The following is a 19735-nucleotide window of genomic DNA, read 5'->3' as shown; positions in this document are numbered from 1 at the left end:
ACGCACAGCCACGGATGGGAGCGCAGCCCTTTTCCTTCATACAATTGCGTAAACACACACCCTACTAGCACTTGCACTGTATGGCCACGCACAGCCACGGATGGGAGCGCAGCCATTTTCCTTCATGCAATTGCGTAAACGCACACCCTACTAGCACCTGCACTGTATGGCCACGCACAGCCACGGATGGGAGCACAGCCCTTTTCCTTCATACAATTGCGTAAACACACACCCTACTAGCACTTGCACTGTATGGCCACGCACAGCCACGGATGGGAGCGCAGCCCTTTTCCTTCATACAATTGCGTAAACACACACCCTACTAGCACTTGCACTGTATGGCCACGCACAGCCACGGATGGGAGCGCAGCCCTTTTCCTTCATACAATTGCGTAAACACACACCCTACTAGCACTTGCACTGTATGGCCACGCACAGCCACGGATGGGAGCGCAGCCCTTTTCCTTCATACAATTGCGTAAACACACACCCTACTAGCACTTGCACTGTATGGCCACGCACAGCCACGGATGGGAGCGCAGCCCTTTTCCTTCATACAATTGCGTAAACACACACCCTACTAGCACTTGCACTGTATGGCCACGCACAGCCACGGACGGGAACGCAGCCCTTTTCCTTCATACAATTGCGTAGATGCACACCCTTCTAGCACTTGCACTGTATGGCCATGCACAGACACGGATGGGAGCGAGACCCTTTTCCTTCATGCAATTACGTAGACGCACACCCTACTAACACCTACACTGTACGGACACGGATGGGAGCGCGACCATTTTCCTTAATACAATTGCATAGACGCACACCCTACTAGCACCTGCACAGTACGGCCACGCACAGCCACAAATGGGGGAGCGGCCCTTTTCCTTTGTGCAATTACAAAGATGCACACCCTACTAGCACCTGCACTGTATGGCCACACAGACACGGATGGGAGCGCGACCATTTTCCTTCATGCAATTGCGTAGACGCACACCCTACTAGCACATGACTGTACGGCCACGCACAGACACGGATGGCAGCATGCCCATGGAGGTGAAGCCAGCAGTGGAGGATCAAGGAAGCTTCTGGACAAACCATTGCCACGTGAGTGTGTACATACTGCTGGGTCACTACAGGCACTGGGAGATGATGGCAGCGTAGAGGAAGGAGCGCCCCAGCTGGAGAGGTGAGCGTCAGAGAGATCTGCTGCACTAATACGCTGCATACTGGAGAGCAGCATTAGCAGGGGGGACATGTCACCAGATGTAGGCCCTCAGTATTAATACTGCTGCACCCCCGCCACACCCCTCGACCAGAAAATAAACCTCTCCTCTCCGATTGGTACTGGCGGCCGATTTCAGCTACAAATTGATCAAAATTATTATTTAGTATCTATATAGCGCCAACATCTTCCACAGCGCTGTACAGAATATATTGTCTTGTCACCAACTGTCCCTCAGAGGAGCTCACAATCTAATCTTATCTGTATGTTTTTGGGATGTGGGAAGAAACCGGAGTGCCTGGAGGAAACCCACCTTGACCCAGGGAGAAATACAAGCTCTGTTCAGAAGGTGCCCTGGCTGGGCTTTGAACCAGGGATCCAGCACTGCAAGGCGAAAGTGCTATCCACTATGCCACCATGCTGCCCAAAACGAGAAACTTTTACTGCCCAATGTGGGGAAAGAACCCACGACTCCGAGATTACAAGTTTCATGCTCTACCAACTGGGCTAGCCAGGTTTGAGGCAGCATGTTGGGGCAACAATCTTCAGCAGATTCAATCACAGTTATCTAATTTGCCAAGGAATGTCTCATGAGTAGGGATGATCAAAGAGATGCAAATGCTTCCGAGGTGATGCGATTTTTTTATGCAAAAGTATGCAGTTTAAAAATGGACCAATCAATTTAAACCCAGGTTTAAACTGATTGGTCCTTTTTTCAAGCTGCATATATTTGCAAAAAAATTTGCATAATTTTGGAAGTATTTGCATCTCATTGATCATCCCTACTCATACTGCACAACAACGATTGAAGGGTGGGTGTGGCCGACGTTAGTCTGCAAGCTTCTCTAGGCAGGAAGTGACATCACAGATAGTCAGATGCTGTCCTCACCTTGATCTCCACTTGATGCCTCTCCTCCGCCTCCTCCATCTCGCGGTCCTTGTTCCGCAGTTCTGCTTTCTTCTCCTCCATCTGGCGCCGTGTGATCTCCCAGAAGGTGTGGATTTTATCTCTCTCCAGCTGGAAGTAGTTCCTCTCTTCCCTCTCTCTGTCCAGCTCCTCTCGCAGCCGCACAATGTGCTCCTCAAGCTGAAAGCCAATCACAATGCAATGCTAGGATTTATTATATGTATATTCAGTGGCAATGTCACACAGTGTCAAGGTAGACATGACTTATACAATACTAGCACATCTATGCAGTATAAGGTTAAAGTGAACCTCCAGACTAAAAATCTACTCGGCATCACTGAAAAGGTTTGGTGTTTCACAGCATCAGAACGTTGTTTTTCTTACCAAAGCATCATTTTTAGCTGCATTTTTAGCTAAGCTCCACCCATCAAAGAAACTGCCCGGGCGTTTTTTCCCTGATGCTGTGCAAAGCATGATGGGATTTCCTATGTTGTTATTCACATTGCCTAGCAACTGGGAGGGGTGATCAGCACACAGGACAGTTGGAACTGTGTCTCATGCTCCCTGTCACCTCCTTTCAACCAAAAAGATGGCTGCCCCCATGAAATCACAAACATTTGCCTGTTCTTTTAAAACCAGGGTGGGTAACAGATTATATTACCTATCTATTTTAATTAACATAACTAATGTAACTTAATGACAGTATGTTTGTTTAGGCTGAAGTTCCTCTTTAAGCATTTTTTTTTTTTTTACACAGGTTAGCGTACTAGATACACAACTTTGTTGTTTAAAATAAAAATGTTGTGATCATTTTGGGTGATATTCTAGCAGCGGTCTGTTACTGTTGCCGCTGTTTTAATGCAACAAAAGAGCTATACTTATACAGTTGGTGGTGCCGACCCATCTGTGCTTTACTCTTACTTACGGAGACAGTGGCACACAGTGTATAATTTGGGCACTGGACAAAGCGGAAAGTTGAATTTAAATTTAAAGAGACACTGAAGCGAAAAAAAAACCCCATTATGATATAATGAATTGGTTGTGTAGTACAGCTAAGAAATAAGACCTTAGGAGCAGAGACATTTATATTGTTTCCAGTACAAGACTCTGAAGCGAGTCTAAATCCGCGTTTTTAACGTCTATTTATGTAAAGCACAATAGATAGTGCTTAACCGCCGCATCCCCGCGGCAAAACGATGGGTTTATACCCCCCAAATACCCTTGTCTAAGTCCTGGGAGCGCTTCCTGCTTGAGGCAGAGATTAGGGCTGTAGCTCTGCCTCTTTGCGCGTCAATCCCCGCTGGTCGTCACATCTACCCTCCTCTCTCAATATTCCTTCACAGAGAGGGGCGGGGAGAGGCGGAGATCCGCGGGCAGACTGACGCGAATGGAGGCAGAGCTGCAGCTCAAAGCTCTGCCTCCATGGGCAGCAAAATCCACAACCAAGAAAGTTGTGGATTTTGCACAGGGAATTTAAGGGGTATAAACCCCTCGTTTTGCTGCGGGGATGCGGCGGTTTTGCACTAACTATAGTGCTTAACATAAAGAGAAGTGAAATAAGTGAATTTAGACTTGCTTCAGAGTCTCTTTAAGAAACTCCAGTTGAGCCACTGAGTTCCATGGCTTCAAAGTCACAGAGAGCTCTGTCTTCTGAAACGTATTATCTCAAGTGTCTGTCACAGTATTTCATTTTTTTTACTACAGAGGAAAGTTCAAAAGTTCACTAGCCTGCTCTGTAAAATCATTTAGATTGCTGAGTAGTGTGTAAACTGCAAATATTAGAGAATGATGCAGTGTTATAAAAAAAACAACAACTATATAACTGAAAATAAAAATATGAGAATATTTTCTTTGCTACTAATGTTCTAGTAATTATCCGTACTACACAACCAATTCATTACATCTTAATTTTTTTTAGTCTTTTTTTTTGTGTCTCTTTAAGAAGCGATGAGTATTGTTAGGTGTAGTGTTTACAGTAGGTCTAGTTTTAGGAGTAGCTATGGGGGAATATTAATGTTAGGAGGAGGGGATATATATGGGCAGTATTGCTAATATTCTATTAGCTTCACCCAGCGCCTTTGTACGTCTCACATTCAACGCTCTCCTACCTGCTCTTTACTCATCTCTTCTGTGGCCAGTCCGTCCACCAGTCCGGGGCTCTTCTTCCCTTTGGCAGACTTCTTCTTCTTCCCATCCTTCTTTTTCTTCGGAGGCTGGAAATGCAGTGAAGGAAAGTCAGGAATTAGCAAAGAAAATGAAACGTTCGCTCAGAGCAGAGAAGGAGCTGTTCCCAGCATCCTCTACACCAGATAAGCTTAGCCTGAATCTGACACATGCGGTTTCAGCATGCTGAGCGACACCCGCTACATGCATTTCAAAAAACAACATTTTAAATTAATTTTGAATACACCTGCAGTAACAATTCATGGTTTCTCACCTTCTCCTCAGCGACCTCAAGCTGCCACAGCTCCTCAGCGACCACAGCCCCCGCTCTTACTAGAAAGCAGAGCCTGATTATTCACAAGGCAACTTAGGCAATTGCCGAGGGTGCAACGGGTGCACATGGGCCTGGCTGGCACTTCGTCTGATGACGAACCTCACATTACCAAAAAAGCAAGGTGGGGTAGCCTGCGCTGCTATCCTGTCTGGGACCCCATTTCACCTTAGTCCTTCCCTGCTAGAGAGTGAAAACTGCAATACAAGGGCTGGTTCACACTACAAGAGCTCTTTAAGCACTAGTGGCTTTCCCACTTCAAAAACTGCACCTGAATTTGAGTCACACAGCTGTCCCTCCCATGCTGGGGGAAGGGTATGTGGTCACACAGCTGTCCCTGCCATGCTGGGGAAAGGGTATGTGGTCACACAGCTGTCCCTGCCATGCTGGGGAAAGGGTATGTGGTCACACAGCTGTCCCTGCCATGCTGGGGAAAGGGTATGTGGTCACACAGCTGTCTCTGCCATGCTGGGTAAAGGGTATGTGGTCACACAGCTGTCCCTGCCATGCTGGGTAAAGGGTATGTGGTCACACAGCTGTCCCTGCCATGCTGGGGAAAGGGTATGTGGTCACACAGCTGTCCCTGCCATGCTGGGGAAAGGGTATGGGGTCACACAGCTGTCCCTGCCATGCTGGGGAAAGGGTATGGGGTCACACAGCTGTCCCTGCCATGCTGGGGAAAGGGTATGTGGTCACACAGCTGTCCCTGCCATGCTGGGGAAAGGGTATGGGGTCACACAGCTGTCCCTGCCATGCTGGGGAAAGGGTATGGGGTCACACAGCTGTCCCTGCCATGCTGGGAGTAGGGTATGTGGTCACACAGCTGTCCCTGCCATGCTGGGGGTAGGGTGTGGGGGTTCACACAGCTGTCCCTCCCATGCTGGGGGAAGGGTGTGGGGGTCACACAGCTGTCCCTGTCATGCTGGGGAAGGGTATGGGGGTCACACAGATGTCCCTGCCATGCTGGGGAAGGGTATGTGGTCACATCTGTCCCTTCCATGCTGGGGAAAGGGTATGTGGTCACACAGCTGTCCCTGCCATGCTGGGGAAAGGGTATGGTGTCACACAGCTGTCCCTGCCATGCTGGGGAAAGGGTATGGGGTCACACAGCTGTCCCTGCCATGCTGGGGAAAAGGTATGGGGTCACACAGCTGTCCCTGCCATGCTGGGGAAAGGGTATGTGGTCACACAGCTGTCCCTGCCATGCTGGGGAAAGGGTATGGGGTCACACAGCTGTCCCTGCTATGCTGGGGAAAGGGTATGGGGGTCACACAGATGTCCCTGCCATGCTGGGGGTAGGGTATGGGGTCACACAGCTGTCCCTGCCATGCTGGGGGTAGGGTATGGGGTCACACAGCTGTCCCTCCCATGCTGGGAGTGGAGTATGTGGTCACACAGCTGTCCCTGCCATGCTGGGAGTAGGGTATGGGGTCACACAGCTGCCCCTGCCATGCTGGGAGTAGGGTATGTGGTCACACAGCTGTCCCTGCCATGCTGGGGAAGGGTATGGGGGGGGGGTCACACAGATGTCCCTGCCATGCTGGGGGAAGGGTATGGGGTCACACAGCTGTCCCTGCCATGCTGGGGGAAGGGTATGGGGTCACACAGCTGTCCCTCCCATGCTGGGGGTAGGGTATGGGGTCACACAGCTGTCCCTTCCATGCTGGGAGTGGAGTATGTGGTCACACAGCTGTCCCTGCCATGCTGGGGGAAGGGTATGTGGTCACACAGCTGTCCCTGCCATGCTGGGAGTAGGGTATGTGGTCACACAGCTGTCCCTGCCATGCTGGGAGTAGGGTATGTGGTCACACAGCTGTCCCTGCCATGCTGGGAGTAGGGTATGTGGTCACACAGCTGTCCCTGCCATGCTGGGGGAAGGGTATGTGGTCACACAGCTGTCCCTGCCATGCTGGGGAAAGGGTATGGGGTCACACAGCTGTCCCTCCCATGCTGGGGGTAGGGTGTGGGGGTTCACACAGCTGTCCCTCCCATGCTGGGGAAAGGGTATGGGGCCACACATCTGTCCCTCCCATGCTGGGGGAAGGGTACGTGGTCACACAGCTGTCCCTGCCATGCTGGGGAAGGGAATGTGGTCACACAGCTGTCCCTCCCATGCTGGGGGAAGGGTACGTGGTCACACAGCTGTCCCTGCCATGCTGGGAGTAGGGTACGTGGTCACACAGCTGTTCTTGCCATGCTGGGGAAAGGGTGTGTGGTCACACAGCTGTCCCTGCCATGCTGAGGGTAGGGTATGGGGTCTGCCATGTTGAGGGTAGGGTATGAGGTCTGCCATGTTGAGGGTAGGGTATGGGGTCTGCCATGCTGTGGTTAGGGTATGGGGTCTCCCATGATGAGGGTCACACATCCCAGTGTCTGGTGGTGGGGGGGGGGGATCACACAGGTCCCGATGTCGGAGTAACACGCCGGGCTCACACAGATCTCACCATGATGCTTCTGGCTGATGATCTTCCACTGATAAAAAGGTAAGAAAGTCACCTAATCCTTCCAGAGCAACTTGGATGTCATATCAACCAACCACGGTCTCCTAGCAACATGGCGAGCATCGCGAGACTCAGCCTGCAGACTCACGTGATGTCCCCGGCAAAGTGTCTGCGGCTGCCATAGCAACCCCACCCGAGGGCCGAGACAAACACGGAAGCGGTGGGCGTGTCTCCATCACAGAAATATGAAGAGAGGCTACAAGAGGGCCGGTGTGATGTCAGATATTGCAGCCCCGCATGCGCAATAGGAGCCTGCGCCCCATTACATTGTGCAGCCACGTGTGAAACGTCATAAATATCTCTGCTTCCGCACCACGTACACCCCCGAAATTTTCAGGGGAGGGAGGGGACCCCCACATCTAGCTTTGTGCCGAATTGCAGCCCCCGAGCCCCGCTGGTTCCCGAGACTGATTGCAGCAAACCTATCTCGGGAACTAGCGGGGCTAGGGGGCTGCAATTCGACACAGAGCTGGATCTGGGGGTCCCTTCCCTCCCCTGAAAATTTCGGGAATGTACGTGGTGCGGAAGCGGAGATATTTCAGCTAAATTATGTTTAACTTCCCACTGAGCATGCGCGATACTCAGTGAGGAAGGCTGCTTCCGGGCTGCAATATCTGACATTACACGGAGATATCAGACATTACAGATGTTGTTACACCAGTGTACTGTCAGAATGGGCAGCCCCACAGATTGGAGGCAGCCCTACCTGCGTCCCATTAAATTGTGCAGCTCCTAAAACGTCCTAAATATCTCCACTTCAGCACCATGTACACTCTAGAGATGGGAAGTTCGGATCTTTTTAATGATCCGGATGATTCGAATCGGATCATTGAAAAGATCCGGATCTTTGATCCGAATCTCATCATTTTACTACCGAAGCATTCGGGGTGAAATGAATAGCAGGACAGGTCTTTCCCTGCTGTGGACAGGAGAAGGGGAGGGGGGTGGACACACAGAGAAGGGGAGAAGATGGACAGAGGGCAGGGAGTGGACAGAGAAGGGAGGAGGGACAGGCAGAAATGTTTGCTTGCACATAATACCCACATGCTGCAATCATATGCTTTACATGTATTTCACCTATATGCTCATCTGTGTACTTTGAATGCAAATGTCGCACAGTGAAAGAAAGCATTCCCCAAAGCATTCCCAGAAGTAAAGTGCAGCTGTTTAGAGCAGTGCAGGAGGATCATATTGCCCTGCAATCACAGTGCCTGCAAAGTTACTGAGCTGTGCTGAGCTGAGCCAAAAGCTTCCAAAGTGTTCACTGTGCACAACTACGAACAGACAGCCTGTAATCAGCAGCACGTTATAGCCAGTATGCTCTACACATATCTGGCAGTGGCACCCATGTCCCCTCTCTCTCATCTACCTGTCCCTGGCTCCCCTCCAACAGAGCGATCCATCTCAGCTCTGCTTCCCGGACCACCCTGCCCGCTGAGAGGGGGCGTGTCGCTCCTGGCCCCGCCCCTTTTGCGATCCGAATCACTCATTTTGATGATTCGGATGATTCGACTCACAAAATAGATTCGGATCAAAGATCCGAATCGTTCATGATACGGACAACACTAGTATACTCCCGAAATTTTCAGGGGAGGGAGGGGACCCTCAGATCTAGTTCTGTGCCGAATTGCAGCCCCCGAGCCCCCCTGGTTCCCGAGACTGATTGCAGCAAACCTATCTTGGGAACTAGCGGGACTTGGGTGCTGCAATTCGACACAGAGCTAGATCTGGGGGTCCCCTCCCTCCCCTGAGTGTAGGAGGTGCGGAAGCGGAGATATTTCAGGTAAATAATGTCTTACTTCCCACTGAGCATGCGTGATACTCAGTGAGGAATGCTGCTTCCGGGCTGCCCATTCTGACATTACACCGGTGTAATGTCTGATCGCGCTGCCCGGAAGCTCCCCTCCACACTGAGTAGCACACATGCGCAGTGGAATTATGCTGCTGATGGTAACATAATAAATATCTCCGCTTCCACATATCCTACACTCCTCAAATTTTCAGGGTAGGGAGGGGATCCCCCGAACTACCTCTATACCAAATTGCAGCCCCCAAGCCCCACTGGCATTACCATTGACACATGGAGACCCCCTCCACTTCTGTCTGCCATTCAGTGTTGCCAACTCATCCCTTTAATTACTGACACATCTAAGTTATACACTTTCTGGGGCTACTTACACATAATCAATGCCTTAACTGCATCTACCTAGCCACGAAATCTGTATAATTCATATGTGTCAGTAATTAAAGGGATGAGTTGGCAACACTGCTGCCATTGTGCATTTAAACTGTCACGGAGGAGACCCCTCTGTACCTAGATCTGTTATCCTTACTGACTCGTGCAGATCACCTGTACCGTTCTTTTGTTATTATATATGCTTACTGACTTATAGAAACTAGAGTGACCAGATTTTTGTGGGTCCAACCTGGGACGGGGAGGGGGGCGTGGGGTGGGGGGGGGTGAAAAGTGGGGAGGACTGAGGAGCGCGCAGCAACGAAGACTGGGCGGAGGGGGGTGAAAAATGGGCGTGTCCATGACATTGTATGGGTGGAGCTAACGTAATGATGTAACAGCGAGGCATAAGAAAGCAGTGTTTACGCCATGATGTGGACAAACGAGACTTTGCATCATGGGTGTGCAGAAACTGTGTGATGATAATAGTATACCGTAACCACAAAGCAGCAAACATAGCCATCTATGACCATTAAATAATAAATGCAGTAACAGTTACCCCGGACACCAGAAAATAAACGCAATAGGCAACATGTCAGCACAAAATAACCGCAATGCGGGCAACATGTCAGTATAAAATAAATGCAATGCGGGCAAACATTTCACCAGAAAATAAACGCAATGCGGGCAAACATGTCAGTACAAAATAGACGCAATGCGGGCAACATGTCAGTACAAAATAGACGCAATGCGGGCAACATGTCAGTACAAAATAAACGCAATGCGGGCAAACATTTAACCAGACAATAAACGCAATGCGGGCAAACATGTCAGTACAAAATAAACGCAATGCGGGCAAACATTTCAGTACAAAATAAACGCAATGCGGGCAAACATTTCACCAGAAAAGAAACGCAATGCGGGCAAACATTTCACCAGAAAAGAAACGCAATGCGGGCAAACATTTCACCAGAAAAGAAACGCAATGCGGGCAAACATTTCACCAGAAAAGAAACGCAATGCGGGCAAACATTTCACCAGAAAAGAAACGCAATGCGGGCAAACATTTCACCAGAAAAGAAACGTAATGTGGGCAAACATTTCACCAGACAAGAAACGCAATGCGGGCAAAGTTCACCTGGAAAAAAAGCATTTACTCACCTGGCAGAAGTCTCCGACCTCTGGCGCGCTCCTCCCGGGACCACCTTCCCCCTGCATATCTCCCGCGCTGACAGGGCTACGGCAAGATGGCGCCCGAAGCCCTGTACTGGAGACACAAATAGTCTCCAGTACAGGGCTCCGGCAGCCATCTTGCCGTAGCCCTGCTCGCCTGCCGGTGTCGGAACAGACACCGGAAGAGGAGGCTGGAGCGGAGCTGCAGGCAATGAACTGGCACGGCGTCTATAGACGCCGCTGCCAGTTCATGAGGAGAGAGTGGCCAGAGTCCCGAGGCCGGGACGTCCCGCTGCTGAAAGCGGGATGTTTCCCGGGACCTTATTAAGCCTGGGGCAGCGGACCCCGAATCCGGGACGCGTCCCGGGCAATCCGGGACGTCTGGTCACTCTATTATATGACATTAACCTCCCTGGCGGTAAGCCCGTGCTGAGCACGGGCTATGCCGCCGGGAGGCACCGCTCAGGCCCCGCTGGGCCGATTTGCATAATTTTTTTTGCTACACGCAGCTAGCACTTTGCTAGCTGCGTGTAGCATCCGATCGCCACCGCTACCCGCCGATCCGCCGCTATTCGTCGCGCCGCGGTCGCCCCCCCCAGACCCCGTGCACTGCCTGGCCAATCAGTGCCAGGCAGCGCTGTGGGGTGGATGGGAGTCCCCTTTGACGTCACGACGGGGGAAGCCCTCCAGGAGATCCCGTTCTTTGAACGGGATCTCCTGATCTCCGATTGCCGCCGGCGATCGGAGGGGCTGGGGGGATGCCGCTGAGCAGCGGCTATCATGTAGCGAGACTGTCTCGCTACATGAAGAAAAAATTAAAAAAAAACAAAAAACACTACTTTGCTGCCCCCTGGCGAATTTTTTTAAACCGCCAGGAGGGTTAATGCCACGTGAAGACCCCTTTATTTCTGTCTGTCTATGTACTTTTAAAATTACATGCGAAAACCCCCTCTACCCCTGTCTGTCGCCATACATCTTTACTGACACATGAAGACCCTGTGTACCCCTATTTGTAATTTTTCACTCTCACTCAGGGCCGGGCCGAGGCATAGGCTGGAGAGGCTCCAGCCTCAGGGCGCAGTGTAGGAGGGGGCGCACAATTCATTCAGCTGTCATTCCTAATTGTGTATAAAGCAGAAAGAAATAAGAAAAGGGGATACATGGCAGTGACTGCAAGCCAGATAACTAGAGATTAAGGTGTTTGGGGGGTTGTGGGCCCTGTGGCCCTCTTAGTCTAATAGCAATCAGTGTGTGACAGCTGGGGTGGGAGGGATGGGGGGCGCACTTTGGGGTCTCAGCCTTGGTTGCTGGAGGACCTTGTCCCAGCTCTGGTCTGCGGGGCACCGTTAGAAGCCCCGGGTAAGTTCAACTCATTTTCATTTCACGTGACCCGTTCGGCCAATCACAGCGCTAGCCGAACGTTCGGGGAACGTTCGGCCATGCGCTCTTAGTTCGGCCATATGGCCGAACAGTTTGGCCGAATACCATCAGGTGTTCGGCCGAACTCGAACATCACCCGAACAGGGTGATGTTCTGCAGAACCCGAACAGTGGCGAACACTGTTCGCCCAACACTACTTCTAAGTCTGGGATAGCGCTGTCTTTTTACTGGAAAATAGTGTTAAATAGAGGGTAGAACATAAGAAAGAGGAATACCCAGGACTTTCTGGACTCCCATTAAAGAAACGGTCCAGGCAAAACTACTATTAAAGTTCTCACTCAACAGTCATAAAGTAGATCAAAAAGAGGGGGGGAAAAATGTAAAATTCATGTATTTAGATGCAATCAGCTGCAGTTATGTGACCGGCACATACACTCGCAGTGTCCGGGAGAAAGTTACTGACTTTGCACCAGTGCACACCAAAAACCGCTAGCATATCCACAAACGCTAGCCGATTTTCAGAGCAATTCTAGGCATGTTTGGAGCGATTTAGAAACATGCCTAGAGTTTTTGGAGTTTTTTTGGTGTAACTGAACAGTTTCTGTAACAAAAATGCTTGCAAAACCGCTCTGATCACTTTGTTCACCACTTTCCTATACTTTACTTTGAGGCAGAAACTCCCCAGAAATCCGCAAAAATGCTGCAGGGCCCAAGATTGCGTTTGAGGGAAAAAAGAACCGCTCTGGTGTGCGCCATTCCATTGCAATACATTAGGCATGCGGTTTTCAACCTGCAAGCGTTTTTTAAAAACGCTCAGAACCGCTCTTGGTGTACAGCAGCCCTTTGACTGGAGGAAAGGAATGCTGATTTGACGCACACCACTCCAACCAAGACATGGGGGCGTGGACAAGGTGTCCATTTTTCCGGTATAGTGTCCCTTTAACAGAAGGCAGAGGATTCAGTTGTAGTCTCCTTTGATCTTGCTAAGTAAAGCCTGCCTATTGCCGGATACGATGGTCAGCGATGGTCACATGACTACTGCTGCTGCTGCTAGCATCACAATACAATTACTTACAAATCTTTCAAACCCCAACTCTATTTTTTAAAATGCTATTGGGAGAGGAAGAGAGCTAGACCTTTAAAGTGGGATAAAACTCTGATATAACATTCCATAAAAATTTTTTATTACCCATATAGTTATCATATTTGCTTTTGTGCAAATGTGCAGTAATATTGTCTGTTTACAAATTCCCAAAGTACAGTTTATCTGCTTTGAAAGCGGCCATTGCATTTTATTGCAGAGCTGCTGTATTTATATATTAAGCTCCAGCAATTTGCTAATGTTTACTAAATGTATCTGACAAAGGAATGTAAACAAAAGATAATGGTATCACCTCTTCAGATGCTGCCAGAAGCTTTCAATTCAAGCAAGAAGCTTTCCCCTAAAGCAAGGTACTTTCCACTGAAGAACAAAGTGCTGTGTTTAGCTGTCTGAATGCTGTTCTGCTACATTTTTATTTTATTTTATTTGTGTGTGGTAGTAGTTTTTACGCTGTAAATAATCTTTAAGAACAAAGTGGAAATGCTGAGTTTCATAGCACTTTAATACATTTTTTTGCCAGGGTAACTTTGAAGCACACATACAGTACACCGGTGCAGCACAGATCTGAGTGTATGGCAATCATGAAATGATGAAAGAAGAATTTCCTTACAACCCAGCTGACTGGAGCAGGAGGAATAAATAGAGAATCTCCTACCACTCCACAAGACCTGACTGTAGAACCAGCAGCTACACATTGCTGTTCTCCTTTACTTATGAGGTAGCTACACATTGCCTTCTAAGGGCAACAATGGTTAATTTGCATATATTCAGCAGTGATGCACTGGGAGACATCTCAAGCTTACTCCAACCTGAATTATAGCACATTCTTTCTGTTTTAAGAAAGCAAACTTTTGTATTCATAGCATTTTAGTAAGGGGGCTTTTGGGACCATTGTAGCCCCTCACACACTCCAATGAGTTCTGGGTCACCATGAACTTGCTGTTTAGTCTGTACCTCTCGGTGTTACAAGCCTTACTCCACAGAGCCAAATTAATCCATGCCATGCACTGATGAGGATCAAACAATCCGAAACAGTCTGTATGCATGTTGGATTAGTATGGCTCTGTACAAATTAACAAGCTGACACATCATTGTATTCCAGCGGATCTGGAGGTGTGTTTAGCTTCTAAGGGTACAATGGTTAATTTGCATATATTCAGCAGTGATGCACTGGGAGACATCTCAAGCTCACTCCAACCTGAATTATTGTAAATTCTTTCTGTTTTAAGGCAGGAAGATGGATCGGAGAACCACGTTTGTTGGGAGGCGTCGCTGTGAGGTTCCCCGATCCATCATTAGGCGAGCATACAGCTTTAAAGGGATACTGTAGGGGGGTCAGGGGAAAATGAGTTGAACTTACCCGGGGCTTCTAACGGTGCCCCGCAGACATCCTGTGTTGGCGCAGCCACTCACCGATGCTCCGGCCCCGCCTCCGGTTCACTTCTGGAATTTCAGACTTTAAAGTCTGAAAACCACTGCGCCTGCGTTGCCGTGTCCTCGATCCCGCTGATGTCATCAAGAGCGCACAGCGCAGGCCCAGTATGGTCTGTGTCTGCGCAGTACACTCCTGGTAACATCAGCGGGAGCGAGGACACGGGCGTGCAGGCGCAGTGGTTTTCTGACTTTAAAGTCAGAAATTCCAGAAGTGAACTGGAGGTGGGGCCGGAGCATCGGTGAGTGGCTGCGCCAACACAGGATGTCTGCGGGGGACCATTAGAAGCCCCGGGTAAGTTCAGCTCATTTTCCCCCGACCCCCCTACAGTATCCCTTTAGGGCCCGTTTCCACTAGGGCGGTTTCGCGGCGATTCTGCAGAGTTTCCCCGTACATCATTCGCACAGGGAAACTCTGCCATAGGGGATGACGGCGCCGCGGCGGAATCGCTTGCGGGAGCGATTCGCCCGGAACCCCCTGCAGATTTCGCCACGGAGGCTGCGAATCCCATAGCCGTGCATGGCACGGCTCATGGGATTCGCCTGCGATCCCGCCCACCGGCTCAGTTCGGTGTGCGTCTGCGAGACGCACGCCGCACTAGTGGAAACGGGCCCTTAAACAGCCCTGTAACAACAGCTGACAAGGAGGTTAATTTACGAGAATGCATTATGACTAAAGCAGGGGTCACACTTGTCTTCCAATTTTCTCCATGCATCGTTTGTTTGACCTCCTCACGTCTGTGCAGCTTTTTTAAGAGGCACAGTAGTCACATGCAGTAAATTATTCAGGCGACCCACTTTTTTGGTAAGGTTTGTGGTTTCAGCAACAGAAACACTTCCCACATATATTCCTGTATACCTCTCAGTGATGTTTAGCCTAGGCTGATTAAAGGTGCGTACACACATGCGACTATGGTCGTTTGAAACGATAGTTCCCCGATCGTTTCAAACGACGATCGTTTAAAAAAAAGCAGCCAACGACCATTAAGTCTAACGACGGACGAGCTAGATCGTTAAAAACGAACGATCTAGCTTGGCGGATTTTTTCCAACGACGATCGTTTGCAAAAGTAGTTAATCGTTGGAAACGGTCGTTCGTACTAGGCTTGACATGTGCATTTCGCTATTTCTCCATGGAACTTTTCATTTTGATGCGCAAGCGCAATAGTTGCTTTACTTGATGTAACGTTCGTTCTAACGATCAGATCGTTACATACTTTTAAAAGCTAACTTTACTTAGATCGTTCTTTCCTCAATTAAAAGATCGTTCGTCGTTCACAACGAACGATCGCTGTCGCATGTGTGTACGTAGCTTAACTGTGCGGAATCCTCCTCCCAGAGCATTCTGGGAACCCAGGTATATTTTGTAAAGGCTTTGGAACTCTCAGTAGCCAAACATTCTGCACCTGACAGCAGAAAAGATGTCATCGCCTTTGATACATTTCAGAATGTAAATCAGGGCGAGGAATCATTTTACAATTAGCAAATACTGCCTGTATAATATAAAAACGAACATTGTATTAAAAAAAAAAAAAAAAGAAGCTATTTTATTTGTAATTTTCATCACAGTTCCTCTTTTATTTCTTGCAATAACAGTAACAAAAAAAAAAAAAAAAAAAAAAAAAAAGACACAACCTAAAAGTAACCAGAGGCCTGGAACCCACTAGAGTGCTTTTTTGAGCATTTAGGGAGCACTTTAAATCGCTAGCGTTTTCCCTTAACACTCTGCCAATGTAAATAAATGTAACAAATTCCACAGTAGCGATTGGGATTAGCAAAAATCGCAATCGCAGGCCATGCAGCAATTTGGGAGCGTTTGTGCTTCAATATAAAGTATATAAGCGCTGGCTAATCGATATGAAAACCGCTACAAATGCTGCAAACTGTAAAAAATGTATAATAATTTGAAAAGGACCAATCAGAAATAAAATCGCAAATCGCTATCACAATCGCTGGTAAAAAGCTTACACTTTTTAAAAATCGCTACCAAAATCGCTGGAAAACGCTCATGGGATCACGTACAAAATGCTCATGAAAAACGCTAGCGATTGCGATAGCGCTTTGCGATTTGTAGTGGGTTCCAGGCCTAAAGATGTTGTTGATATAGGAATACATGGACTATATGACCTACGAAAACAAATGTTAACCATTTGAAATCACTCCATGACACACATCAACGGTACCAACAGATTGATTGCAATAATTGCTACAGCTACTACGGAGATATATTAATCTTGTATACTGCTGAGAAGAGTTGGGGAGGGGGCATGAAGGCTGTTATAGGTATTTATTTCCTTTTAAGCAATACCAGTTACCTGGCTGTCCTGCTAATCGTCTGCGTCTAATATTTTTAGCCATAGGCCCTGAACAAGCATGCAGCAGATCAGGTGTTTTTGATATTATTGTTAGATCTGACAAGATTAGCTGCATGCTTATTCCTGGTGTTATTCAGAGATTACTGCAGCCAAACAGATCAGCAGAATGCCAGGCAACTAGTATTGTTTAAAAGGCAATAAATATGGAAGCCTCCATAGTCTTCTCATTTCAGTTTTCCTTTAAAACACCAGTGTATGATGTATGGCACTATTCCCAGCTGTGAAAAGAGAGATCTGCTGGTGGATATCTCTGCTTCATACTGCCCATATCCCAGAAGCCACTGCAGGAACGCCCATCAATAATGTGATGTGATTTTCAGCTGTGTGGAGAGGACGATGGGGATGTAATAACATGAAGGCTCACACACAATGACACACACACTTATCATAAACCCTGAAAATCTTTTAATGACTCCACAAGCCTACAAAATCGAAGTTTGTATATCTGCCTGGACTTTTAAATCATTTCTACTCAAAGGATTTCTTCGGGGAAAAAAAAATGCGCCAGATGCTTCCAGCGGCTGCAGACCGCACTAATAAAGGTCGCTGCATAAACATGCTAAGCCTGGATAATTATTCCTAAAAGCTGAGCCATACATTCCTACAGGCAATATTTGTTATTTACTGGGAGGAACACAGGATGCTGCAGGATAAACACTCGTCTGGCATGGGATATCGCTAGTGTGATGGCAAACCTTCCCTATCAGACGAGAACACCACAGCGGAGATACCGGAGCTGAGAGGAGCATGGCGCCAGCTATCACTCCCTCCCCATCAGACAAGAACACCACAGCGAGGGTACCGGAGCTGAGAGGAGCATGGCGCCAGCGATTGCACCCTCCCTAGCAGACGAGAACACCACAGCGGGGGTACCGGAGCTGAGAGGAGCATGGCGCCAGCTATTGCACCCTCCCTAGCAGACGAGAACACCACAGCGGGGGTACCGGAGCTGTGAGAAGCATGGCGCCAGCTATTGCACCCTCCCTATCAGACGAGAACACCACAGCGGGAGTACCGGAGCTGAGAGAAGCATGGCGCCAGCGATTGCACCCTCCCTAGCAGACGAGAACACCACAGCGGGGGTACCGGAGCTGAGAGGAGCATGGCGCCAGCTATTGCACCCTCCCTAGCAGACGAGAACACCACAGCGGGGGTACCGGAGCTGTGAGAAGCATGGCGCCAGCTATTGCACCCTCCCTATCAGACGAGAACACCACAGCGAGGGTACCGGAGCTGAGAGGAGCATGGCGCCAGCTATTGCACCCTCCCTATCAGACGAGAACACCCCAGCGAGGGTACCGGAGCTGAGAGAAGCATGGCGCCAGCTTTGAACCCTCCCTATCAGACGAGAACACCCCAGCGGGGGTGCCGGAGCTGAGAGGAGCATGGCGCCAGCTATTGTATCTCCCTATCAGACGAGAACACCACAGCGGGGGTACCGGAGCTGAGAGGAGCATGGCGCCAGCGATTGCACCCTCCCTAGCAGACAAGAACACCACAGCGGGGGTACCGGAGCAGAGAGGAGCATGGCGCCAGCTATCACTCCCTCCCCATCAGACAAGAACACCACAGCGAGGGTACCGGAGCTGAGAGGAGCATGGCGCCAGCGATTGCACCCTCCCTAGCAGACGAGAACATCACAGCGGGGGTACCGGAGCTGAGAGGAGCATGGCGCCAGCTATTGCACCCTCCCTAGCAGACGAGAACACCACAGCGGGGGTACCGGAGCTGAGAGGAGCATGGCGCCAGCGATTGCACCCTCCCTAGCAGACGAGAACACCACAGCGGGGGTACCGGAGCTTAGAGGAGCATGGCGCCAGCTATTGCATCCTCCCTAGCAGACGAGAACACCACAGCGGGGGTACCGGAGCTGTGAGAAGCATGGCGCCAGCTATTGCACCCTCCCTATCAGACGAGAACACCACAGCGGGAGTACCGGAGCTGAGAGAAGCATGGCGCCAGCTATCACTCCCTCCCCATCAGACAAGAACACCACAGCGAGGGTACCGGAGCTGAGAGGAGCATGGCGCCAGCTATTGCACCCTCCCTAGCAGAAGAGAACACCCCAGCAGGGGTACCGGAGCTGAGAGGAGCATGGCACCAGCTATTGCACCCTCCCTAGCAGACGAGAACACCACAGCGGGGGTACCGGAGCTGAGAGGAGCATGGCGCCAGCTATTGCAACCTCCTTATCAGACGGGAACACCACAGTGGGGGTACCGGAGCTGAGAGGAGCATGGCGCCAGCTATCGCTCCCTCCCCATCAGACGAGAACACCCCAGCGGGGGTGCCGGAGCTGAGAGGAGCATGGTGCCAGCTATTGCAACCTCCCTATCAGACGAGAACACCACAGCGGGGGTACCGGAGCTGAGAGAAGCATGGCGCCAGCTATCACTCCCTCCCCATCAGACGAGAACACCACAGCGGGGGTACCGGAGCTGAGAGGAGCATGGCGCCAGCTATTGCACCCTCCCTATCAGACGAGAACACCCCAGCGGGGGTACCGGAGCTGAGAGAAGCATGGTGCCAGCTTTGAACCCTCCCTATCAGACGAGAACACCCCAGCGGGGGTGCCGGAGCTGAGAGGAGCATGGCGCCAGCTATTGCACCCTCCCTATCAGACGAGAACACCACAGTGGGGGTACCGGAGCTGAGAGGAGCATGGCGCCAGCTACTGCATCTCCCTATCAGATGAAAACACCACAGCGGGGGTACCGGAGCTGAGAGGAGCATGGCGCCAGCTATTGCATCTCCCTATCAGACGAGAACACCACAGCGGGGGTACCGGAGCTGAGAGGAGCATGGTGCCAGCTATTGTATCTCCCTATCAGACGAGAACACCACAGCGCAGGTACCGGAGCTGAGAGGAGCATGGCGCCAGCTATTGCACCCTCCCTATCAGACGAGAACACCACAGTGGGGGTACCGGAGCTGAGAGGAGCATGGTGCCAGCTATTGCAACCTCCCTATCAGACGAG

At 50.0% G+C, this 19735-nt stretch overlaps 1 protein-coding gene across 2 annotated transcripts in view; it reads right to left on the bottom strand.

The window, feature by feature from the left end:
- GAS8 (growth arrest specific 8) overlaps window positions 1-19735 on the bottom strand; it is a 65896-nt gene that overhangs the window by 27141 nt on the left and 19020 nt on the right. The window contains exons 1-3 of one of the 2 annotated variants that reach the window (XM_068260959.1): window positions 7068-7251; window positions 4238-4342; window positions 2112-2309 (exon numbers count right to left, since the gene is read on the bottom strand). In XM_068260959.1, the coding sequence (XP_068117060.1) occupies window positions 2112-2309; window positions 4238-4342; window positions 7068-7070 (306 nt within the window). In that variant the 5' untranslated portion in view covers window positions 7071-7251. Of the gene's footprint in view, window positions 1-2111; window positions 2310-4237; window positions 4343-7067; window positions 7252-19735 lie in introns of those variants that run through there. The other variant, XM_068260958.1, reaches the window with a different exon arrangement.

This window comes from Hyperolius riggenbachi, chromosome 11 (assembly GCF_040937935.1).
Source record: "Hyperolius riggenbachi isolate aHypRig1 chromosome 11, aHypRig1.pri, whole genome shotgun sequence".
In the NCBI taxonomy this organism is placed as follows: Eukaryota; Metazoa; Chordata; class Amphibia; order Anura; family Hyperoliidae; genus Hyperolius; species Hyperolius riggenbachi.
This window is presented reverse-complemented; position numbering and strand designations above follow the sequence as displayed.